The 26695-nt window shown below is 43.1% G+C and overlaps 3 protein-coding genes across 6 annotated transcripts in view; 2 read left to right on the top strand and 1 right to left on the bottom strand.

The window, feature by feature from the left end:
* Positions 1–5000, top strand: part of LOC110535064 (calcineurin-binding protein cabin-1) — an 89269-nt gene extending 84269 nt beyond the window's left edge. The window contains exons 9-11 of the mRNA XM_090190570.1: positions 322–507; positions 2865–3067; positions 3229–5000. Coding sequence (XP_090046696.1) covers positions 322–507; positions 2865–3067; positions 3229–3378 — 539 coding nt within the window. The 3' untranslated portion in view covers positions 3379–5000. The remainder of the gene's footprint in view (positions 1–321; positions 508–2864; positions 3068–3228) is intronic.
* Positions 5001–14555: 9555 nt separating this feature from the next.
* tbx16 (T-box transcription factor 16) lies at positions 14556–17394 on the top strand. Its single transcript, XM_036936318.2, has 9 exons — positions 14556–14571; positions 14823–14979; positions 15109–15211; positions 15625–15789; positions 15904–16050; positions 16160–16230; positions 16322–16410; positions 16511–16730; positions 16844–17394. Exons 1-9 carry the CDS (start codon positions 14556–14558, stop codon positions 17277–17279), a joined length of 1404 nt encoding a protein of 467 aa, XP_036792213.1. The 3' UTR covers positions 17280–17394.
* Positions 17395–20601: 3207 nt separating this feature from the next.
* On the bottom strand, positions 20602–26453 carry klhl22 (kelch-like family member 22). 4 transcript variants are annotated; one of them, XM_021621433.3, is made up of 8 exons: positions 26341–26453; positions 25251–25546; positions 24971–25136; positions 24571–24882; positions 23866–24275; positions 22727–22919; positions 22190–22423; positions 20602–22071 (listed from the first exon to the last, which is right to left on the bottom strand). In XM_021621433.3, exons 2-8 carry the CDS (start codon positions 25469–25471, stop codon positions 21742–21744), a joined length of 1866 nt encoding a protein of 621 aa, XP_021477108.1. In that variant the 5' UTR covers positions 25472–25546; positions 26341–26453; the 3' UTR covers positions 20602–21741. The 4 variants fall into 4 exon arrangements, with proteins under 4 accessions (XP_021477108.1, XP_021477107.1, XP_021477110.1 ...); XM_021621432.3 differs by lacking the exon at positions 26341–26453 and adding an exon at positions 26178–26267; XM_021621435.3 differs by lacking the exon at positions 26341–26453 and adding an exon at positions 26128–26252.
* Positions 26454–26695: the final 242 nt, after the last annotated feature.

Here is a 26695-nt window from a genome sequence, read left to right on the forward strand (position 1 = left end):
TCTCACAGGCAGGCAGGCTGAGGCATTACCCTCCCTCATATATCCTATCTGCCTCCAGCTTTCATTGCGGGGTCTGTTATGGCAGCCTGGAACAATATTTGAAACCAGTGTTTGTCTGTGTATAGAAATTACATTTCTGTTCCAGTAAGCTCATGTTAATGTTGGTCATTACAAACATTGTTGTTATAGTATAGTGCACTGCATATTAAATCAGTCTGAAATTGATTATTCTGCTAACCTCAGAAGTATGAGTGAGAGCCTGTCATCTTGTCTTTCTTCTCTATGCTGGTGTGTTTGGATGATGTATGGATTGTGACCCAGCCAGGTCATGTGACGTGGTTGTTTCTCCAGATGAACTTGAGGAGCCTGCAGAAGGACTGTCCTACAGACAGCAGGAGTCTCATCTGTGCCAACAAATGAAGCTGGCCACTGTGTCCCCAGGGCAGGAGGCTGCAGGCTGGCCCCATGACGAGCCTGCTTCCTGTAGTACCACACAAACCTGCTTAGGTAAGAACATTTACAACCAGGAAATACCAAGAGGGAAAGTAAGAATTCTAGTAAGTGGAGGACAGGATCCTTGTTAGAAGTTATCATAATGTTCAGGGAAGTCAGGAACCAATACACGCAGTCAGTCAGGAAAGCAAAGGCCAGCTTTTTCAAGCAGAAATTTGCATCCTGTAGCTCTAACTCCAAAAAGTTCTGGGACACTGTAAATTCCATGGAGAACAAGAGCACCTCCTCCCAGCTGCCCACTGCACTGAGGCTAGGTAACACGGTCACCACCGATAAATCCATGATAATCGAAAACTTCAACAAGCATTTCTGAACAGCTGGCCATGCCTTCATCCTGGCTACTCCAACCTCGGCCAACAGCCCCCCCCCCGCAGTTACTCGCCCAAGCCTCCCCAACTTCTCCTTTACCCAAATCCAGATAGCAGATGTTCTGAAAGAACTACAAAACCTGGACCCCTACAAATCAGCTAAGTTTGACAATCTGGACCCTCTATTTCTGAAACTATCCGCCGCCATTGTCGCAACCCCTATTACCAGCCTGTTCAACCTCTCTTTCGTATCGTCTGAGATCCTCAAGGATTGGAAAGCTGCCGCGGTCATCCCCCTCTTCAAAGGGGGAGACACCCTGGACCCAAACTGTTACAGACCTATATCCATCCTGCCCTGCCTATCTAAGGTCTTCGAAAGCCAAGTTAACAAACCGATCACTGACCATCTCGAATCCCACCGTACCTTCTCCACTGTGCAATCCGGTTTCCGAGCCGGTCACGGGTGCACCTCAGCCACGCTCAAGGTACTAAACGATATCATAACCGCCATCAATAAAAGACAGTACTGTGCAGCCGTCTTCATCGTCCTGGCCAAGGCTTTCGACTCTGTCAATCACCATATTCTTATCAGCAGACTCAGTAGCCTTGGTTTTTCTCATGACTGCCTTGCCTGGTTCACCAACCACTTTGCAGACAGAGTTCAGTGTGTCAAATCGGAGGGCATGTTGTCTGGCAGTCTCTATGGGGGTACCACAGGGTTCAATTCTCGGGCCGACTCTTTTCTCTGTATATATCAATGATGTTGCTCTTGCTGCGGGCGATTCCCTGATCCACCTCTACACAGACGACACAATTATCTATACTTCTGGCCCTTCCTTGGACACTGTGCTATCTAACCTCCAAACGAGCCTCAATGCCATACAACACTCCTTCCGTGGCCTCCAACTGCTCTTAAACGCTAGTAAAACCAAATGCTTGCTTTTCAACCATTCGCTGTCTGCACCCGCATGCCCGACCAGCATCACCACCCTGGATGGTTCCTACCTAGAATATGTGGACATCTATAAGTACCTAGGTGTCTGGCTAGACTGTAAATTCTCCTTCCAGACTCATATCAAACATCTCCAATCCAAAATCAAATCTAGAGTCGGCTTTCTATTTTGCAACAAAACCTCCTTCACTCACGCCGCCAAACTTACCCTAGTAAAACTGACTATCCTACCTATCCTCGACTTCGGCGATGTCATCTACAAAATAGCTTCCAATACTCAGCAAACTAGATGCAGTTTATCACAGTGCCATCCGTTTTGTTACTAAAGCATCTTATACCACCCACCACTGCGACCTGTATGCTCTAGTCGGCTGGCCCTAGCTACATATTCGTCGCCAGACCCACTGGCTCCAGGTCATCTACAAGTCCATGCTAGGTAAAGCTCTGCCTTATCTCAGTTCACTGGTCACGATGGCAACACCCACCGGTAGCACGCGCACCAGCAGGTGTATCTCACTGATCATCCCTAAAGCCAACACCCCATTTGGCCGCCTTTCCTTCCAGTTCTCTGCTGCCTGTGACTGGAACGCATTGCAAAAATTCGCTGAAGTTGGAGACTTTTATTTTCCTCACCAACTTTAAACATCTGCTATCTGAGCAGCTAACCGATTGCTGCAGCTGTACATAGTCCATCTGTAAATAGCCCACCCAATGTACCTACCTCATCCCCATACTGTTTTTATTTATTTACTTTTCTGCTCTTTTGCACACCGGTATCTCTACTTGCACATGATCATCTGATCATTTATCACTCCAGTGTTAATCTGCTAAATTTTAATTATTCGCTCCTATGGCCTATTTATTGCCTACCTCCCCATGCCTTTTGCACACACTGTATATAGACTATTTTATTTCTCTACTGTGTTATTGACTTTGTTTACTCCATGTGTAACTCTGTGTTGTTGTCTGTTCACACTGCTATGCTTTATCTTGGCCAGGTCGCAGTTGGAAATGAGAACTTGTTCTCAACTAGCCTACCTGGTTAAATAAAGGTCAAATAAATTTTTTTTTTCTATATCTCTAATGTTCAGACCAGCAGCTGTATGGCAGCAGTGAGCAGTCTAAGATGTTGGACCCCAGTCGTGTGCGCTCCCGCATCCCCCCCAACATGCCAAAGCTCTTCATCCCCTCCACCGTCACCAAGTTCCCCCCGGAAATTACCGTCACCCCGCCTACACCCACCCTGCTCTCCCCCAAAGGAAGTATCTCAGAGGAAACCAAGCAGAGACTCAAGGTACTTTCCCGCTTCCTCTCTCTTTCCCCTTCTATCGCTCTATCTATCAATTCCATCAATTGATCGATCTCTGGCCACTTTCTATCTTTTCACCCTGTCTGTTAAACTGTCTTTCAGTCAGACTAAACCCCTCCTGTTCTTTGTCCCCTGTTCCTGTCCAGAACGTGATCCTGTCCTCCCAGTCAGCGGCCACAGTGAAGGAGACGCTGAGCCAGCCAGCCCTGGAGGTGCAGGAGACCTCCAGCCAGGAGTCCTCTCTGGAGAGTGAATCAGACGATGAGGATGAGGAGGATGATTACATGGACATCTGAGCTACTGACCAGCTGTGCCCCCCCACCCCCTTGTCCCCTTCTCACAGCTACAAGAGTGAACAAACCAAGGCTGCTCATTTGAGCTAGACCTGACTACCGCCAACCCTTCCACCTTGTCTTGAAACAATGGAATGGTACATGTCACTGCAGCTAGTGTCTCTGTATTGATGCAGTTGGTCTATCTTGTATTGAATGGGAAAAGGCTCTAGAAAGTCAAACTGTGGATGACTGGGGATGTTTTTAGTTCAACAACAATTTAGCAAAGTGCCATTTTACACTCATCACACCTGCCAGGTAGCCAAGGTCTCCATAGTCTTTCAGAAAGGGTGTAGAATGATGATCACTTACTGTAAGTTAAATGGTCAGAATTTGTGGATTGTTGCTATGCAGACAAATTCTTAGCCTTCAATGCAATTGGCATCCTTGGCTGTGATTTATGCATCTTTCACAAGTAATGGGGTCAAAAATTCAGCCTGCTTTTACTATATTTCAACTGCAGCTACATCCTTGTTGGTGGGATGCAACATCCCACACTGAGTTACTTCAACATGATATGTGCCATGGCAACATACAACTGTTGCCAGCCAACTTTTGTCCATACACATTGATATAAGAACCTAAACTGCAAGAAACCCACATTTGTATGTAACCTGTATTTTCATGGATACTACTATTTACTGAGGACCATCAGCTGCAAACCAGGCTTTTATACGGGCCTCCTAACGCAATGTTGAGGAACCTACTTCTCCAAAGTGAATAACCTGTAGCAGATTGGATATGTTTACACTTCCACGTGTGATGTCTTTGATTTGTCTTTTGTTTGTTCTATTTTTAGTACTCCACTGTATTATTTCAAGTCTCGTTTGATTGTGTCCTTTGTTTCTGTGTGGATTTGTAGCTTGGAGGAGTCTTTACCAGGAAGAGGTCTTGTCACCAGCATTGCTCAGGATAATAGACAGAGAGATGTTTTGGATTAGCCTGAATTAGCTTTTGTACATCACACTTAAAACATATTTTCCAATGAGGCAACTCTTATAGGGTTTAGGTGTTTTTATTTAGCATTGGGGTCAAGTACATCTCCATTCTAGTCAATTTAGGAAACAAATTCAATTTAACTTAATCAGTTGTGCTTCAGTTTATTAACTGAATTCACTGGCATTGTAAGGGAAGGTGTGGATGTTCCTAATTCAGGCAAAATGCCTTCCCGATGGATCAGTTTTGGTAAATAGGTTTAAATTCAAAGTAAACTCGGAACGGGGATAGCTAGTCAGTTGTACAGAAGACAATATAATGTTTTTTACAGATTGTTTTCTATAAAAAGGATATGTACTGTATGTTTATTGTCAAAAACAAGACTTTTTAAAAAGGAGGAAATTATGAATTAATAATTGTAAAGGACACCACCCAAACAAGTCTTGCTTGACTACCTGTAAATGGATGTTTGTATTTTTTGGTGTAAAATACTGTTTTGTATTTCTACTGCTGAGCTTCTTATGGGAATATAGAATGGCTGAAAGGTTACTTTGGGTTCAAGGCTTTTCTTCTGCTCTTCAACCTTAGCTCAGGCTGGGGAGTTGTTCTCTACATATTGACTTGCCACATTAAAGATGTCACAACAAAAATATACTTGATACACTCATACCTGGTCTTTGCTCTTTAACTCTTATTTCAATTACTTACATTTTCTGTTTGTTTTCATATTTAGTTTGAACTTTAACCTCTGGCAGCTGTAATGGTTATGTATTGGTTGCAAAAGCTGTATGTATACAGTAGTTTAGACCAATTGGCAAGACAACCTCAATGTCATTTAGTTCTACAGACTACAATTCTAGTGAAGTTTGACCTAAACAAAACAACCTGTGGCAAAGTGTCACTCTTTCCACCAACATGGCCCCTGTGTATCAATCATGTTTTCTATCTCCATAATCTCCTCTAGCTGAGACCACCCTGTCTCTCTGACATTTTAGTCAAAGGGCTCGTACACTTCAGTGTGAAGTCTCTGACACGAGGGAAGTCATTAGCCTTCATTAGCAACTTCCAGAAGTTTCTTATGAAGTGCTGTGAGTTTGTCATTTGCCCCTTTGTCAGGAAAGCTACATTTGAGGTTTGTTTTCTTATGAGGTGGACCAAATGTGTGATCCCCCATCCACTAGGTTGTAGTTTTGAGATCTCTCTTCTCCAAGGCTTGATAGGGCAGAGGGGGTTGGTAAGTGATTTGTCCAGTTTTATCTGTCTATCAACAGGAAGAAGTTAACTACAGTTGAAGTCGGAAGTTTACATACACCTTAGCCAACTTCATTTAAACTCAGTTTTTCACAATTCCTGACATTTAATCCTAGTAAAAATTCCCTGTCTTAGGTCAGTTAGGATCACCACTTTTATTTTAAGAATGTGAAATGTCAGAATAAAAGTAGAATTATTTCAGCTTTTATTGATTTCATCACATTCCCAGTGGGTCAGAAGTTTACATACACTCAATTAGTATTTGGTAGCATTGCCTTAAATTGATTAACTTGGGTCAAACGTATCGGGTAGCCTTCCACAAGCTTCCCACAATAAGGTGTTCCGCTGGGTTCGGATATATATTTGGGGCCCACTGTTCATTTTGTATATCAACAACATTGGGGATCTTATTGAAACAGCGGGTGTTAATTTTTATGCAGATGATACTGTTCTTTATTAAAGTGGTAGTTGTTTATCTTTAGCTTTTGAAAATGACCAAAGAGCATTTAATATCGTACAACAGAATCTGTATGATTTAAAGCTGGTTCTAAATTCGGGTAAAACAAAATGCATGGTATTTTCAAATGCCAGGCATGTTACTAATCATGTCATTGCTACATTGGCTGGACATACTATTGAGCAAATTAAAGTCTACAAATATTTGGGGGTGTGGGTTGATAAGCTGAGCTTCACTGTGCATGTAGAGAACTTGATAAGGAAGCTCAAGCTGAAAATAGGTGTTTATTACCGGCATAAGGCTTGTTTTTCTTTTGAGGCCAGGAAGGCCTCAATGTACATTACTGGCGGTTTTACATTTTAGTGATGTTATATATATATATATATATATATATATATATATATATATATATATATATGCAGGCAGGCCTTAGTCACTACTCTGAGAGCACTTGATTCAGTATAACAAGCAGCCCTCAGGTTCATTACAGTTGGCTGGTCATCATTGACCTTGAGTAGGCTTAAACACTGGTATACACTGATTTATAAGGCCATATTGGGTGAAATGCCATTTTATCTCAGTTATTTATCAACCTGACAAAAAAAGAACAATCAATTACGGTCCCATTCTCTTATGCTTCTAACAGTACCAAAAATTGGAACAGGTCATGGTAGAAATAGTTTTAGTTACTTAGCTCCGTGCTCCTGGAATTCTCTCCTGAACATTTTAAAATTTGATGATCTAGTTTCGTTCGTGGAGTTTAAACACTTGATCGACGTATATATCATAGAAGAGTGTAATTGTTTTTAGGCCAACTGTTTTAGTCAAGACTTTCGTGCTTTTAATGTACAATGTTTTTGTTGTACTGTATGTGTGCTTATAGTTGTGTTTAATGTTGTGTTAGTGTATGTAAGTTGTTTTGTCTGAAACGTTGTTCCCCTTGCTGCTATTGGACCAGGTCTCTCTTGGAAAAGAGATGATCTCAATGAGAAAAAACTGTATAAATAAAGGTAAAATAATGCTAAAATAAGTTGGGTGAATTTTGGCCCATTCCTCCTGACAGAGCTTGTGTATCTGAGACAGGTTTGTAGACCTCATAGCTCGCACACACTTTTTCAGTTCTGCCCACAAGTTTTCTACAGGATTGCGGTCAGGGCTTTGTGATGGCCACTCCAATACCTTGACTTTGTTGTTCTTAAGCCATTTTTCCACAACTTTTCCACAACCAAGCTTCAACTTCCTGACTGATGTCTTGAGATGTTGCTTCAATATATCCACATAATTTCCCCCCTCATGATGCCATCTATTTTGTGAAGTGCACCAGTCCCTCCTGTAGTAGAGCACCCCCACAACATGATGCTGCTACCCCCGTGCTTCACGGGGGGGATGGTGTTGTTCGGCTTGCAAGCCTCCCCCTTTTCCTCCAAACATAACGCTGGTCATTATGGCCAAACAGTTATTTTTGTTTCATCAGACCAGAGGACATTTCTCCACAAAGTACTATCTTTGTCCCCAGGTGCAGTGGCTTTTTTATGGCGGTTTTGGAGCAGTGGCTTCTTCATTGCTGAGCGGCCTTTCAGATTGTGTTGACATAGGACTCGTTTTACTGTGGATATAGATACTTTTGAACCTGTTTCATCCAGCATCTTCACAAGGTCCTTTGCTGTTGTTCTGGGATTGATTTGCACTTTTCGCACCAAAGTACGTTCATCTCTAGGAGACAGAACGCGTCTCCTTCCTGAGTGGTATGATGGCTGCGTGGTCCCATGGTGTTTATACTTGCGTACTATTGTTTGTACAGATGAACGTGGTACCTTCAGGCATTTGGAAATTGCTCCCAAGTATGAACCAGACTTGTGGTCTAAAAAAAAAGTTTGAGGTCTTATCTGATTTCTTTTGATTTTCCCATGGCACACCTCCAATTGACTCAAATTATGTCAATTAGCCTATCAGAAGCTTCTAGAGCCATGACATAATTTTCTGGAATTTTCCAAGCTGTTTAAAATCATAGTCAATTTAGTGTATGTAAACTTCTGACCCACTGGAATTGTGATACAGTGAATTATAAGTGAAATAATCTGTCTGTAAACAATTGTTGGAAAAATTACTTGTGTCATGCACAAAGTAGATGTCATAACCGACTTGCCAGAAGTATAGTTTGTTAACAAGAAATTTGTGGAGCTGTTGAAAAACTCCAACCTTATGACTCCAACCTAAGTGTATGTAAACTTCCGACTTCAACTGTACCTACCTATAGCCCGATCCATATTTGTCACCATTGATAAAGATGAGCAAAAAATCTTAAAATAAATAATACAAATATTCTGCTATATTGCATGCTCAATTTTTTTTTAATAAATATTATCTTATATTCATACAATTGCTTAGAGAATGAGATTTTGTTTAAAAGTATATTGTTTTCAGTACTCTAGCACCCTACAAGGAAAACGACAGCCTTTTTCTGAAACGTTTTTATTTATTTAACCAATTGTGCGTCGCCCTATGGGACTCCCAATCACGCCCGGATGTGATGCAGCCTGGATTCAAACCAGGAACTGTAGTGATTTTTATGGTCAATTAACCATTTCTTTGTGGATTTTGATGTGTGTTTGGGGTTATTGTCTTGCTGGAAGATTCACTTGCGGTCAATTTTCAACCATGTTTGGGCTAAAATATACCGGTACTTGGTAGAGTTCATGATGTCGTTGACCTTACAGACCCCAGGACCAGTAGAAGCAAAATATCCCCATAACATCAAAGATGCACCACCATATTTTACCATATGAGGTACTTTTCTGCATATGCTTCCGTTTTTCGACGTCAAACCCACTACTGGTGTGTGTACGTGGCCAAAAAAAAGCTTGTTTTTCATGTAATCTGACCATAGCACCACCTGGAGTTTGATTAACGACATTGGCACTTGGATTGGAACCAGTGCTATGCTCAGATGACATGACAATACAGCTAGTGGTGCCATACACAGTAGTGGTGGGTTTGGCGTTGAGAAACAGAAGCAAAATCTATTTGCGCAATTGTATTATTATAATATATCATTTAGAAAATGTTATGAGCATACAATATATCAAGGGTGACTAATTATGGGCCTGACTATACTGTCTACAGTATTCAAATGTAATTCACTAAAACATTGCATTTAAAACAAATTCCGAAGTCACTGACAAAGTTGTGTTTTGCAGAGAAAAAGGGAGTGTTGTCACTGTTAGATCATTGAAATCCTTTCAGAATGTATCCTGTGTTATTGTGCAGTCATCTTTAAGATTCACTGATTCTTTTTATTTTACCAGGCAAGTCAGTTAAGAACAAATTCTTATTTTCACAGACGGCCTAGGAACAGTGGGTTAACTTCAGGGGCAGAACGACAGCTCTGGGGTTTGAACTTGCAACCTTCCGGTTACTAGACCAACGCTTTAACCTACCCTGCCGCCCCAGAACATCATAGTCGTTGTTTATAGCTGAAACAAACTGCACTTGAGATGAAGTTGTCAGCCAACAATCACAAAATGACAAAACTAATAGCCCTGATGTCAGGTTTAACAAAGGTGAGTATTTCCAGTGTTTGAGGTGATGTACCGGTAGGCTGAATCAGAAGGGATTGGAGCACCACTGACATCAGGTTGTCTTTAGCCAGCGACTGCTACCTATACAAACCCCTCAAAGTAACCAATTAAGGCATCAAAAGGGCATGCTGCATAGTTAATGTGGGCCAAAGGTGTGAGATTTCTCGTCGGCCCACTGCAGGGGCTCTTTATTGGGCTGGAGGATAGCCGTCTGATCCTTGGGCCCGGCTGTGTATTGGCAGCTGTTAACTATTCAGCACAAGGGGATCTGCACAGTTAAAACAAATGGCCAGAGACTGACACCTGGGAGGTAGAGCATCAGTGGTAAAGGTTATCAGTGAGCAGACAGAGTGGCCTGGCCAGCGGCCCCGCCATAGACCGCTCTGAGGACCAATGCTTTGCAGGGAGGTTGGGCCCTAGTAGGCTCATCGGACTTGGAGAACAGTCAAGAAACATTAGCTCTATTGACACAAACTTGGTGAGTGAGCAGAGTCACTTTAATAGCTCTACCTACATGTACATATTACCTCGACTAACCGGTGCCCCCACACATTGACTCTATTCCGGTACCCCCTGTATATAGCCTCGCTATTGTTATTTTACTGCTGCTCTTTAATTCTTTACTTTAAAAAAATTAAATTGTAGGTATTTTTCTTAGCTGCATTGTTGTTTAAGGGACTGTGAGTAAGCGGCATTTGGCGCATGTGACAAATAAAATTTGATTTGAGTTCATTTTTATATACTGTCAATTACTGTTTTCCTTCTCTGAATCTCTATGCCATGTCTGCTATGGCAATGGTATTACTTTCTACAACTTTGTTACATCCAGTGTAGAGATCATGTTAGGGATGGTCTTTATTCCTCTTTTCATACGTTATGTTGAGAATAAAAGGGAATATTTATGTTTGACATATTTTGTCATAGATTTACAACCCAGTGCTTCAGTGTTGACTCATTGAAATCATTCATAGAGATTGAATAACAACTATTTGGGTCACTTCACTGTGATTATAGTTAGCTACACTAGTTCTTAACTCAGTCATTGTCTTCAAGGCCACAATTCCCCTGATGTGTTACCCACGTCTAAATATAGCAGACAGCAGCATCTGTAAAATATAATAGTAGACCCTCACCTGCCACCCTGACTGGCCTGTATCCTCTGCCACGGACAACAGCCTGGCTATCACACCTGGCTATCACCTCCATCTTCACTGCGTAATGGGATTGACACCGCCACCACTGAAATGTACACCTTAGCTCTGAAAGTGACATGCTCACATTAGACTTCCCTGTAAGCCTTTAAACCATGATTACCTAAAATATTCCACGTCAAAATTGGTCCCTTCTCCATTTCCTGAAATAGACACATTCTTGTAATCACACAAAGAGCTGAGCCATCCTTGTTTTGATATCTCATGACACGGCTCTGAGAGGACTGATGCTGGGTGACTGGTAGGAAGCCCCTGCAGGAAAGCTCTCGCGAGGGAGACGGCACAAGAGGCCCAGCGAATATGCATTTGTCCTCAGAAGTGCAAAGTGAGGAGAGCAACATTGAACCTGTGATTAATAACTCCTCAGCAACAATTGGTTTCACATATAAGGAGACTGAAACCGCATCACACTTCCTAAAGCTCAGAGTGCTACTAGCAGGCTGGCCCTCTATGCAGGGGGATTGGTGGAACCAGTTATGCATGTGACATCTGTCTTTTCCCCCTCCAAAATAGCCTTTTAGAGTCAACGTGAGGACCTGTGCTGTGAAAATCCAATGCTCGTCTCTCTGAGTGGTTCTGTTGGAGTAATGGGAGAAATATACATTGACTCAACTTAAGCTCTTTATAATTGCCAGTCAATATTCTCACAGCCCAGGCTTTCTAGTTGTAAACCTCTCCTGTGGCCTGTTTAACTGCTATTCCTTAGAGGGATGTTTCTCTAGTTGCCTGGTTTAATACAGCCATTTCCAAAGGGCTAACTTTATGGACCTTTTAAGGTATCAAGATCAATTTAGAATTATTCTAGTATTTCTCACAAATGGGGTTCCATACTTACAGTATGGTCTCCCACATGATAACATAGGCTTCAGTAGAGGCTGCTGAGGGAGGACAGCTCATAATAATGGCTGGAACAGAGTAAATGGAATGGCATCAAACACAAACTATGTGTTTGATGAATTTGATACCATTCCACTGATTCTGCTCCAGCCATTACCACGAGCCCGTCCTCCCCAATTAAGGTGCCACCAACCTCCTGTGATAGGCTTATACAGATTCACAGACGCAAATTACAAAGACAATTGGGCTCACAATAATACTATGGAAACTTGGACCATACAATACTACCCCTGGAGGAACTGTATGCAATATGCCCACATAAGCATACAATGAGAGACTGACTAATTGTATAGGGACTGTATGAAAACTGCTTGGTTTTGTAGAACAAAGCTGAGTGAGACATGTTTGTAGATCTATTGAGGGTATTTGAGGTACTTTAAGTACCAGAGGAAGTGGAGATGAGGAGGAACTCTGCTGAAGTGCTGCGAATGGTTCTCTGTTTAGCATTTGTTTAGCCTGTGGTAACAGAGGGGAATACAGGTGAATGCAGGAGGACACATAGCCAATGGACGCTTGTGGATTTGCTTGGAAGATGGCGATTGTGGGAGGGAGGGCTCCTTTGGAATGGAGGGGAGGTTGTGCCCAGCCTTCATTCTGTCTCTGCCTCTGTCTCTTTCAAGCTGTGGTGCCTTGGCCCTGTGGTGCTAACTGACTGTTAATTGCTGGCCCATACAGTGCCTCTCCGCATGGAGAAACTGTGGCCTACAAGAGAAACTGCCCTAATGAGATTATCTATCGAAGCATTGTCCTGTCTAGACAGATCAATACACAACCCCGGGGCACTGCCTCCAGCCCCAACACCCAACCTGGCTCACCCCCAGGTAAGACTCACCTGCAGAAAGACACCGGTATTATTGTAAGTTATTACACCATTATAGGTTTATTGATCCCTCACACACTCCTCACTTTCTCAGATGGAGAATGAGACATGGCAGAGACCCTGTTGGGCAAGATTAAGTCATTGTTTCAACCAATAGTGCAAATGATATACATATGACACGTGTATATTTTACAGTTATGTTATAACTGTGTTGGAAGAGTGACTCAAGATGGGATAGCATTTCTTACATTTTATTGTCAGAAGCACATTAGTTCAAAGTGAACAAGGTCATTCAACAGACTATTTTGGTAATCATAAAAAAAAGAAATTAAAGCTACATTCAGCAATTGTTACTGCTGTTCAATGGTAATTTCAATCAATGATATATACCCATTAATGTTGGAAGAATATAACTGTCTTACCCCATCAAAACCCAAAATACAAGGTTACTCCATTGTTTGAAAACAATGTCTCTGTTAACAAGCAATATATAGCTTCAAATATGCTCAAAACTATAATGTTGATCTCATGAACTGTCACTCCATAGCATTTGAGAATGGTTACATTTCTCCAGCCCCATCCCTCAGCATTATAGTAAACAAAGTGTCTGGGCTGGCGTTTGGCAAAAACATGAATTAAGGAATGTGACACGGGTTGCAAAGGGAGGGTGTATATATATATATATATATATATAGTCCTGGAAACTTTCGAAGTTTACCAGTAAACTACCAGAATTTTGGTATCTTTCAGGGATTTTTATGTCCTTTTAATGTTTTGGGGGGCTCCTGAGTGGCGCAGCAGTCTAAGGCACAGTATCTCAGTGCTAGAAGCATCACTACAGACCCTGGTTCGATCCCGGGCTGTATCACAACTGGCCATGATCAGGAGTCCCATAGGGCGGCGTACAATTGGCTCAGCATCGTCCGGGTTAGGGGAGGGTTTGGCCGGGGTAGGCCATTATTGTAAAATAAGAATTTGTTCTTAACTGACTTGCCTAGATAAATAAAGGTTAAAAACTTTTTTTTTGAAATCGTGCACATAAAATTTCAATAATTTAGATGCTTTTTTAATTATGAGGTTATTTTCTCTTGAACCATATGGTCTATCTACTAGAAACTGATGGACAATATGGACACAGTTACAAAAATGAATACCATATATGGATACTTTTTTTTAATTTTTTTAAGTTATTCAATTCTAAACTAGCAAAGTTACGTTAGATTGCCATAGATTTTCTGTTTAATACCAAAATTACTGAAGTAATTATTGTTATTATTGGTAATTCTGGAAAATCAGTAGCTTTGCAACCCTAATTTTATCAGTAGCTTTGCAACCCCGACTCAAATGTTATATTTTGTGAGGGTTGATCTCACTTCCCTGAACTTGTATTAACTGTGTCAAATGAATTATAATGGCTATTTTATCACATTGCATGAGGACACTAAATTGACTTTCTGTGTGTGATTACGTCTGTGTGAATGATATTTACACAGATTTTGGTGCCGCTGCAGGCCCCGTTCTCCAGTGGGGAAGCCTGTCCATATTTGTTTAAAAGTCTCTTAGCAGTTAATAAAGATGCATTTCCTCCGTCCCCCTTCCTGTGGAGACGGTATCAAGGCCCTGTTAAGTCCCTTTGATTTCCACAACCCTCCAATCACAGTGGGACATTGACTCATCATTGTGCCACTTCAAAGCCTGGGAATGGCTCTCTCTCCTGGCCACTCCCACCCCTGGGATCTCCTTAAAAGTCAGGGACACCTTGTCCTCCAGTTGAACAGTTCTAGAGTGCCCGAAGTGATTGCTGTTAGAACACTATTGGACCTAACACCCCTCAATTTATGCTTCCAGCACCAGTGGAATATACTGAAAGCCCAAGACAGATGTGCAGCACCAAGGAGGGACTGTGAACTACTTTGGATATCACTGAACCAGTTTACTGATACATTATATTTTTGGCGCACCTCTTCTTGTTGCACCAACTCGTCTAAAGAATGCAGTCCATCAGAGGTGAGTGTTGGTCCTGAAGCTCTTTTTTTTGTCATCAAACCTCCCTTGGACTCCCAATGGACATCACACATTCAAGTCATAAGCTCTCATTGCCTATATCAATAGTTCGGGTTGTATTCTTAGTCTACTCTGTGTATATGAAATGCTCCTCTTTATCCCGGCCTATTCAGTTCTCATCTTGATCAGCTAGTCATCCATCAGTTTTGGTTTATGGCTGTGTCTTAATGATGGTTTCCACATCTACATCTTAGACATGAAGTCCAACTTTATTGCTCCACCCTCCTCCTCTATTCCCGGTGGTCCCGACGCCTATCACCAAGGCAACATCAGGATGACTCTGGAGGACCCAGAACTCTGGAAGTCTTTCCATGAAATTGGAACAGAGATGATTATCACTAAACCGGGCAGGTAAGATAACCACAGCTTCCAATTCTATCTGCCATGATCAATTACAATGTACTTGATCGAAATTGCTTCAAGAAGTAGCATTTTTTTTGTGTGGACTGTCATGATAATGATTATCCTTTTATTTTACAGGAGAATGTTTCCACACTGTAAAATCAACCTTTCTGGGCTGATGCCTTGTTCCAAGTACATCTTGCTGGTTGACATGGTTCCTGTGGATGGTTTCAGGTATAAGGTAAGAACCTTTAGCATGTTTGCACTTTAATACATATCCATTGTCTTTCATGAGCAAAATCATTGAAATCATGGAGAATTTTACATTTAGAAATGACACAACCCCGGCTTGTAAAAAACAATCTTGATATTAGCGATAGCTTTTCTCTAATGGCCAGCATCTCCAGACGAGATCCAGCTCCACTCCAGCCTCTGCTCATCACCCCTCTGACATTGGACATCACAGGGCATTATCTCTTCCTGTTGTTCTATCCCCTGCTGTTTGCCCCCTTCTCTCTGTGGGTGGTGCAAGCCAAACTATCACTCTCTCTTTTAGCCTCCTTAAAGTTAGGCAGGGATCCTCTGAAAATCACCTCACCCTCCTTGTATGACAGATAAAGTTTGTTTTTACTCAATTTCTTGGTCTCCTTCCAGTGGAATAAAGAGAAATGGGAAGTGGCTGGGAAAGCAGAGCCACAGCCCCCTTGCCGGACGTACCTGCACCCAGACTCTCCAGCCCCTGGGAGCCACTGGATGAAACAGACCGTGTCCTTCCTCAAGCTCAAGCTTACCAACAACACCCTAGACCAACATGGCCATGTAAGAAGGCATTGTCAAGCTCTGTAATAATAGATATAGACTTCTTCTATAGAGCTTTGATGATATTAAGTGTTGTCATTGTTCCAGTGACTAAACTAACTGCATCTCTATCAGATCATTTTGCACTCCATGCATCGCTACCACCCGCGCTTCCACATTGTCCAGGCAGACGACATGTACAGTGTACGCTGGAGTGTATTCCAGACCTTTACCTTCCCTGAGACCTCGTTCACCTCCGTCACTGCTTACCAGAACACTAAGGTCAGTCTCACTGCAGTCACTGGCAGAGCAGGGCACTACCCTTTATTTCCCACAGGCAAGCATCTGGTAACAAGGCACTATGTGTTTAAAGCAACTCTTTCTCCCCTAGATAACCAAGCTGAAAATCGACCACAACCCATTTGCGAAAGGCTTTAGAGACGAAGGAACTAATACAAAAAGGTAGAATAGTTACTATAACTATTGTTCTATTATATGCTTGTCTTGAATATAAGTTCACTAATGACCGGCCCTATTATCTTTCCCGCTGCAGGCGCGCTAACAGAAACCCAGCCTGCCCAGAGAATAAAGCAAAGAAAATTGATTGTCTAAGCAGAGAGTCAGATGAAGACAGTCCTCCTGGTATTGGATTTCACCACTTGGTGACCAAATTACTCATCCCTTCATGTAGAAATAGTTCTTCCCTGAGCTTAGTGGGTCTGATGTCATGTATGTTTTTCAGACTTCCCCAGGTCATCATTTGAAGGATACGAAGGAGAGCAGGCAGAACTCCCCAAAACCAAAGAGGAGGAAGTGGTGAAAGAGGAACGCTACTCCCCCTGGGGGCCTGAGAGGGAGCATGGCCACCACGTCCGGACAGATTCACCCCCTGGACCTGACGCCAGAGAAATGTACAATGCAGAGCAGCTAGTACCAGCCCCAGCTTCATACCAGCCTTACAGGTAGGCACCACAGCATGCTATCTGTCATGTTCATTCTGCTGTATATCTCACTGCCACATTGTCATCAAAGCAGATAACACTGACCACCACCCTGCCTTCTCTTCTTTCCTCAGGTTCCATGAATACGGGAAGTCTCCATCTCCCTCCTCCAGCGTAGGCAGCAGCAACGGGGGTTCTGGACGGGCCAGCTTTGAGTCCAGAGTCTCTGATGTAGCCACAGTCCCAGAGCATGAGGCCTCCAAGCCCTCTACCCATGATATTGGACCATCTCCCTGTGGCACCCAGCCCTCTGCAGGACATCACCAGGACTACACAGGGGTGCTCAACATGGCCCAGGCAGGCAAGCCAGGGGTCCTCAGCCATCACATTTACACCCCTTACAGCACCGAGCAGACCCTGGGCCAGTGGAGCGGCCCCAGCCCCGTCCAGTACCCTCCCCCTCACCACCTGCCCTCTGACTACAGTACCCCGGCTGTGCACCACGGATATCACCATGGCAATGTGGCTGAGTGGAGCCAGTACCCACTCTTCTCTTACTCGTGCTGGTGAAACCATTTCCTCAGTTTCTCCCAAAAGAGAAGGACTGCAGTCTCACAAGTGACTCAGCGAGACCTCATAAATGCTACTATGCTGTCATACCTGTGTTTCCTCTGTCCCAAGTCCAGCACCACACCCTGACTGCTGATCCAGAGCTCACAGCCATGCTACCGTATGCTGGGGCTGAAAGAGAAGGACCTGGGTCAGGAGAAATGCCAACCAGCAGAGAGAATAACGGAGTGGAACAGAGACAATATACTTCAGAATGACTTACCAGAGTAGAGGTGTGGACTGGTCTGATATCACAACTGGCTTTAGGCCTAAGGCCTGAAAAATGTATGCGTTCCTCCCAGTGAAATGTATGTTAATTGCTGAATTGTCTATTTATTTCGTGTTTGGACTTCGTTTCTCCCTGGTAAATATTTTTGTAAAAAATAAAAACATTTTGTGTGTAATAAATTGCTTTACTGATATGTTAATGTCACCTGTATGGAATAAAAAAAAAGTTCTAACTGTTTTTCACTGTTTTCTTCAAAGCTAATGAAGCATTCATTTCTTGGGAGCCTGGTGCATTATAGTGCATGACAATACAGCAGCCAATGCAACTTTTAAAGGCATTTTCCTTAACGCTTGTGGAGATCACATTAATGGTAAACTCTGCGCAGGTCGGCTCAAGCATAAATTACCCTTTAAAAATGTATGTCATAGCGCATTCTCCCTCCGAACGAGCCTCAAACTGAATCTGGGCCTTGATCAATCTCCCTTCTTGGGATATCAGGACTTTCCACTGGCTGTTTTCTGAGTTCAGTTCTCTCGGATTTGATTTTTGCTGTCAGATTTTGAGGTCAAAATAGATGACCTAATGCAAGTCCAGGTTGATAGGATATATAATTAAGGATGGTACACTGTTATCCACACTCCATAACCTTGTTCATCTGTGTCTTTGCACTTTTGAAAATCACATAGCTACACTTCCTACTCTGGTGTTTGTATTTTACCTTTGTTGACCTAACGAGGACCACACTCCGGTTTCCTTTGGCTCAGCATGCATTAAAGACCCTGCACTATTGTGCCTCTGGCCAGGGGAGTGACTTCACCTGCTGAGATTTACCCACTTGCGTAATAAAACATGCCACGGTCATCTTTCTCCCTCTGAACGAGCGTTAAGAGCATGAAAATTGGGGGCAGTTGGCTTCCTTTCACAGCAGCAAGCACAGAGCAGCCTGATGGCCCTTTTTCACGGATGTCAGCTGCTAATGACTGCCGTAAAGCCCGGGAGGGAGGGTGGGAGTCGTCCTCCAGGGGACAATGCTGCCAAGGGCTTTTACTCAGCTCAATTCATTAGTAGGCTCTTTGTGACATTAGTGGGGAAAATCTTTGGCTCCCTTTCTCCCGCCCTCCTCTCCTGATGAACTCACTGTACCCAGCTGATACATGATGCACACGTTGTTTACCCTATCTGACAGTGTTGGTGTCGGGAGAAGAATAGAGGACGTTCTGTATAAAGGTCCCAATTTAACTTTAGAATTGATCTCCCATCTCAGTGAGTCATGCCACAGTAGAGTCATCCCAGTCATTACTGATTATTTGATGTGGCGGAAATGTAGTGGCAGAGAAGATCACTGTAATGAAATTAAAATATCCTGGACAGTCATAGATCGCTGGGGCCCCAGCTATCAAATGAGATCCAATCCAAGTGAGAGCACTTTGGAGCGAATTGCAACATTATTTGATCTATTCTCTGCTCTAGTAGTAATATGCCAGGAGCATATTCCATTCCCCATCCTTTATTCTAGGAGGAGATGCTGAGTCAGCAGACTGTTGGTACTTGAGGGTGGGAAATGGTTTGGGCTATGGCTGACAGGAGAATACAGGAAGATAAAAAAAAAAAAAAAGTTTAACTCCCCCAATATCCTGTTTGTGTTTTTTTTGTCAGGACAGGGCTATCAGCAGTACCACAGACATAAGTATGGGTATGTACCGCTACTGGAATTAAAAACAAATACTGATTTAAGAACACCTCTTCAATATACTAAATTGATTTAACATGATGAAAATTAACTTGGAAGTCAAAATACACAATGTTTTAGGTTCAATAACCAGAGTTCATAGGGAGTGCAGTGGAAAACAAAGTGACCCAGTGTTGCATAACTGTGACCCAAATCACCACAAATAATTACTCCCCCAGTGTTCTCATTTTACAAATAATATTAGAATAGCAAGCAACATCTGTGATGTTAAATAACTGATAGGGCATTTGTCTTATTGGACTATAATCTAAATACTGTGCCCATTTCTACAACCAAACAGATATCAATGAACGGTCATACAGAACACATGCTGTATAGTCGACTGAGATAATCAGAAGACAGGCTGATGTTAGTGCTGATAGATAGTTTACATCCATGCATGCTCCTCAACATGACCAAACTGGGTGGAGGAGTGTGATGTTCTGGGGGTTGGACTTAGGCCCGGCCCACTTCCTCCCCTGACAGATGTCAAATGGTCAGCAGGACCCTTTTCAAGTGCAGAGCTGCCTCCCCAGGTCTGTCCCAACCTTCCTTTTTCATCACCAGCAGTAGGACAGGACAGGGCTCAGAGCACAAACACTTATCTTATGTAACAACCCCCAAGACACTCACGTCCAACATTCCACTCTGCATAAACTGTTCAAGACAGCACCACCCAGGAAATGTCAGCATTTTAATAGCTCTGATAATGGACAAGCAAAGAGCTCTAAATCGACCTTAACTCTAAAGTGTGTAAAGGCCTCAGCTCTCTCTGACAATGCCAAATAATTGACATACGTCTTCATTATTCCCCAGGTGGTCAGTGGTGTCAGAATGAATAGATTGCTGTTTATGGACACCATGAAAACGTAGCAGTTTGTGCGAGCTGAGCTGGATGTCCAAAACAAGAGGGCACATCAGCAGACCAAAACGACACACCAGGGACTGGCATGACAGTGTGAAATAAAGAGGGGGGAACTGACTGGGGGATGATGGGGGTTTGCAGATGAAACAGCCTTGGAGAAGAAAGCAGCAGTCAAGCTTCATAAAGTCAATGGGCTATAGGACCAAATGGAGAGGAACTAGCTGAGACTGGGAGGGATGAAGGATATAGGCAACAACAACCACCTTGAGAGGACAGACAACCACTCAGGCCTGGTCAATACCATGTAAATCTCAGTATAGAGAGGAATTCCTTTGGACATAAAGGAAATTGCAAAAAAATAAATGATTACTACATGAATTAGTAGTAATTATTCACTAAATCACTCTCAACAATTATTTGCTGCTCTGTAAAAAGTCACATTTATAGGCAAACGGTTGTCTTGGGGTTTAGAATATGATCTTGTTTTTATTACGGAGATGCAGGGTAAAATATTCTGGATGATTTCATGTGTACCAATTGTAGTATAATCACATGTTTACTACATCTTTATTCAAATCCACTGTCAACAATTAGTGACTTCTTTCCTCAACAACAATTTGATAAACTGTGATAGAAGAGGCACATTATTAAAGGCCCATTTCTAACCAAACAGGAAACCCTGTCTTAAGTGTAACAGAGAAAACAAGGCACAGTGTGGAAATAAGACAAATTAATCATTATTCATTTTAAGTTCATGATGAGTAAATGCCATTCTCATGATATCATAGTAATAACCAGTCGTTATAAGGGCCAATATTGGAACATAAACCATGAATCCGGCTCAACAGAACTAGACAAACAGTTTCGGTTTCCAAGCTGGCAAATTAATGGCCTGTTTCCTTCACAAGTGCAACATTAAACAAATGAAATATTATATATCTAATGATACTGTAAAAGCAAAGGTTATTATTTGGTCTAAAATGTCAAACTAAATATGAGATTATAGATTTTGTTAACCGTGATCATTTGAGTACTCCTCCTCATCAAATTATTGCATAGTCAATGAATATCCCTCTGTGCCTCATTTGAACTGGTTGTAATGTTAAGTTGAAGAGCTGTGAAACATTTGTATGATTTTGTGGAGGAAGTGTTCCAAAAAAAGGCTATTTCTTTCTTCTCCTCTTTGTATAAAGTAAAGGGGGAACAGCAGTGATAGACCAAAGTGGTAAAGTCACCTTAATCTGTCAATCTGGCAGACACACACGCAGAAACGTCTTCAGGTCAAAGTGAGGGCAAGCTGCAAAGACGGGAGAAGGCCTACAGAAGTACAGATGTTGGAGCAACAACACAAGAGAAAGAGGCAAAAGGTTTTGGTTAACACTTTGGTTCAGAGGCACTCAGCGTGGTCAACATGCAGGGAGAGACTACCCTCCCATCACCACTGTATCAAACAAGCTAGGGAAATACCACAAGGATTCATTCAGCCTTGCATGCAAAATAAAATATTCAGCAAATAACAGATTCCCCTCAGATTCAGTTCAATGCCACCTCTGAACACCGCTCTAGTCTCCTCCTCCACAGTCAGTACCACGTCAGTCAGTCAGTCCTCAGAGTTGTCCAAATCCACCTCCTCCCAGGATGCCTTGGTGCGCTGCTCCCAGTTCTTGGCTTGATCAATCACAGCACGGGAGAGGAGCACCACGCAGGCTGCCAGGCCGGAGATACGGTCCTCGAATGCTGTCCCACTCTCCCAGAGGTCTGCCTCTGTGTTATACACGTGCACGTATTTCATACGGTTGCTCTTGTCATGAGAGCGCCCACCTAGTATGTAGATGAGGCTGCCGAGTACTGCCACACCAGGCTCCCCATGACCAGCTGGTAGAGGAGTCACCACAGACCAAGAGTTATCTGCTGGGCTGTAGCATGCCACCTGGATAAGAGACCAGTAACTTAGTACATTACTTTACATCTCACACCTCAAGCCTTTGTTGCATTACAAACTGTTGCTCAGTCACTTTGAATACCATTGGTACGTGGAGGTACGGTACCTGGAGAACATCTCGGCGGTACCCGCGCTCATCATTGCTGCCACCAATGACATAGACCCGTCCATTGACAGCAGCCATACCATGCCATGCCCGCTCCACCGGCCCCTCTGCACACTCTGCCCACTGGTTGTGCTGGGGGTCATAACAGTATGTCTCTCTCAGGTACGCCATTCCCCGCCGCCCACAAGTGATGTACATCTTGCCATCCAAGACTGCTCCGGCGTGTGCATACACCTAGAGGGAAGACTAGACTAGTATTCAGGCATAGGATCGGCACAACATAAAAAATAAGAACAAAGGGCCACGGAATATCAAGAATAGCTCATTCAGGGAAGAAATCCATATTTATTTGATTATTCTCACAAATGGTGAATTGGTCCTATTTGTTGTTTATCTCAAGGGAAGGTTCCTCATAAATCCCCTTCTCCCTCCATACTTTGATACACTGACAAATAGATATCAGTGAATATCTAGCACCCTCTTATGGACAATGTGAGTGCATACTTAGAGGTTTTTCTCTTTATGACGTGATCGTACCTCTCTCTTGAGGGCTGCCACATATTCCCAGGTGTTGGTGTGTGGGTCGTAGCGTTCTACACACTCCAGTTCATTGCTGTAGTCGCGCCCCCCAATAGCGTAGATGTGTCCGTCCAACACACACACACAGTGGTCTGCATGCTGCTGCTGCAGGGGCTTGATGGAGCACCAGATGTTGTGGCGAGGGTCATATCTAAGAGGAGGAGACTGAGTGCTTGAGATCAAATATCACGTCTTTTCATTAATTCATGTCAAATGTCAAAAAGAGGACATGCTAATTAATGGCAAAAAGGGGAATGCTAATTAATTGGCAATTAGTAATATTTTGAACGTGCATTTTTGTGATATTTGTCATGCAAAATTATTGCAAAGTTTCAACTGCAGTGATTTAAATCCAAAGAAAAACAAGACTTCTGACTGTTCCAAGGACAGTAGTAAACAGACCTTTTTGAGCAAATTAGAGTTCAAATTCAATTACATGGGAACTCAACACAGAACAACTTATCAGTCAGATGGCATTTTGAGCTGACACCTGTCTGTTGTTATGCATGTAGCCTACTCTTTTATAATAGGAATGCATATATTTTTTTTTATTTAACTAGACAAGTCAGTTAAGAACAAATTCTTATTTACAATGACGGCCTTGGGTTAACTGCCTTGTTCAGGGGCAGAATTACAGACTTTTACCTTGTCAGCTTGGGGATTCAATCTAGCAACCTGGCCCAACACTCTAACCACTAGGCTACCTGCCGCCCCAATACTGCCCTACCAAGCAAAAAGGCAGTAACTGCTCATTTGGTTGAAATTTAGTTAGTCATTTTTGCTACTTTAAATACATGCTTAATCATGTGGACAAGTATCCTGCCTCTATTGTATTGTGTTTTGGAGAAGATGGGGGTCATTTTAGCAGTAAAGTTACTGTGAAACTAAGGTAAATTAAAGCATTTTTCTCCACGCTATGAGCAGTTACTGCCTTTTTGCTAAGTAGGGTAGAATACAGTTTTACTTCTATACAGTGGCTTCTTTCATTGTTAGACACTGCATTCTGCTCTGTATGGTAGATAGTTAAGAGAATCACACAGTAGATCATGACAGCAGACCTAATGATCAGATCGATACTCTGTTAGAGTGGGTCTCACCTCCAGCAGCGAGTCTCTGCACGAAAGCCGCTGGTGTTCTTGTCTCCCCCAATCAGATAGACAAAGTTGTTCAGCACAGCGATACCTTGGTTGGACATGCGGGGGGCTTGAGCAGCCGTGAGTGTCCTCCACTCACCCCAGCTAGGGTGATAGACCTGGAACAATTCTTCGCTCTCAGTCAGTGAGCCAGAGGAGAACATACCTCCGAAGCCAAGGATGCAGTTGAAGTTGGAACGGGGCTGGGTGAGGGGGCCCTGCAGGATGGGCTGCCAAAGCTCCTGCTCGTGGTAACGCAGTGCAGCTGCCACAAAGTCCTTCAGTGGACACTGATTCAGCCGCCCAAACAGTCTCTGCAACACCTGTTTGTCCATGAGGCAGAAACGCACTGCCTCGAGCATCCTCAGATTGTCCTGGGGGAGGGGGAGAATGAGTAATGATGCAGAACAGTCCGTTCCACACATCCCTACACAAAGGCCCATCTGAGTTTGTTCATCTCTGATATCACGGTGCCATTCACCAGCCATGTATCTATACAAGCCTGGTGGTCAAACGTGAAACAGCTTTCAAAGTTATTGGATTTTCATGTAGTACAAAATGACCAGCGGAGGGCATGCATTCTTTTACTGCTTCTGATATACGGCAGTACCATGGGCAAACAGCCTCAAATGCCTCAAAGCGAGTGGCTGACTAACCGACTGGCCTTACCTGGAGGGACACCTGGTCTGTCTCCACCTGCTCTGGGCTGTAGTGGTAGTGCAAAGCTGCCTCGTACACCTCGTTCTCTGAGCTGACCTCCAGCTCGTCACTGCTCAGCACACTGAGGACCTTCTCTGGGGGAAGCTGGCGGTACACCTCTGTGCGAGAGAACGTCTGAATGTTCCTCAGGATGTAGGAGTGCACCTTGGCCCCCAGCTGCTGCAGCCCATACACATCAGCCAGCTTGTCAACTTCCAAGATGTTGCTGTCATCCAGCCAGGAAAAGAGGAAGTCACAGCAAAAGCCAATAACCTCCTCAATCTACAAAATATTAAATCCAAAGGTCACCAGGGGATACAGCCCAAGACATATGACTTTGATCCAAAGGACACACAAAAAAAGAACATACCTGTACAAGAGTGGCAGCAACCAGGACCTCCTGCACGTTGTCCAGGTCTAGCTCAAGCTCCGATGTGTAGATGAAGTCCAGAAGTTTGGTCATGGCAGTGTAGGTCACCCCATGCACTGGAATCTCTGTCAGCTGTGTCTCTCTGAGACCTCCAGCAAACATCCCTCTGGAGAAAACACAGGCAGGGTTAGGGGAGAAATAGCCTCTCCCCAAAGCGAGACGAGGCGAGAACTGCCTAAAGTCTTGCAGATGGAAAGTAGTGTCAGGCAGACAGGCCTACCTGAAGTAGTCACATGCGGCAGCCAGGAGGATACGATGGGCTTGGATGGGCTTGCCCTCCACCATGAGTACTACGTCAAACAGGATGCCACCCTGCCTCAAGCCAAACAGCCCATCCAACAGGCTGCGGGAATGGGCACAACTTCGATATGTCTGGCGGCCACATTGGCCAGATGAGCTGGTGGGGCTCCCCATTTGGTTCAGCTCCCCATCATCGGCCATTGCTGATTATTCCTTGTCTCACATTAGGCACACTAGTACTAGCTAATACTCACTCTTCCCATGATGTTTCACATGCTGATGTGGTTGGGTGAGATGAAACATGAAAGGGAAAAATAAACACGATCATGTAGCTACAGTTGCATAACTAGCTAGCAAACACCCCATGCACACAACATCATGCTAGATACTTCTTCCATTTATAATCATATCTGAAGATCTAGCAAGACGAATGTAAATCACGATCTACACTGATAATAGTAGTGTGACAGACCACCAGGTTAATAGCTAGTTATCTAGCTAGTGAATAGCAGAATTTACTTATTATATGACTAGCTATATTGAATTCCTATGATATTCCTCTCCGATACCCATCACAACACTAGCATAAACAGACATCACGTGACAAATGGTACAGCTACCCAAAGATGGTCTAGTTATATACTGCATACTACCTAGCTAGTTCATGAGTCATTATTACACAAGCACGCTGTGTAGCAGAACTCTCAAAAAACAGACGTTTCGAACGTAGCAGCAAGCTAAGTTAGCTAGCTAACATTAACACAGCTCTGCGATATCATTCTTCTGCAATTGCAAGTCGGTTGAAAAATAGTTAAGTTGTTTTCACTTTCGATTAGTTGAAACTAAAGCAATATTACCATTTGAACAATGTGGTTAAATAACTAGGGGGAAAAAACTAACAAAATACCTAGCTAGCCAGCCGTGTTTACTGTTTCTTTCAGTTATTCATGCGCCCATTTCGTGTGAGGTCATTTCCGTCTACAATATTATTTCTGCGCGCACTAATGTCAGTGGATGATAAAGCATGACTATCTTAAATGTTTGTTTTACAGAAATAATGCATAGCGTACCTATTGTGCTGGATTTCACAGTGATTCGTGCTAATGTTGTGAAAGAAACTGAGGAGGGGAAACTGTCACCTATGCACTATACAGGGTATTATGTCATGTGAGTAGGTTTGTCTGAAATGTAAATTAAGCGACACAATATGTGATTGTCTCACTGAGATATAAAAGAACCGATAGCCTACAGGAAATATACTTCTTGTATGTGGCAGATGCGGAATAAATGTGACGTATGCCCATTAGTTGACTTACCAGAAGAGGACGCTCTTTCCTCAAACAAATGTCCTCTCTATCAACCCTGTGTTCATGTCAATGGGTGTGTTCGAGCATTAAGCTTAGACAAAAATTGCCAGTGAAGTCA

The sequence above is a fragment of the Oncorhynchus mykiss genome, chromosome 11, assembly GCF_057628025.1.
Source record: "Oncorhynchus mykiss isolate SJ-2025 chromosome 11, ASM5762802v1, whole genome shotgun sequence".
Lineage (NCBI taxonomy): Eukaryota > Metazoa > Chordata > Actinopteri > Salmoniformes > Salmonidae > Oncorhynchus > Oncorhynchus mykiss.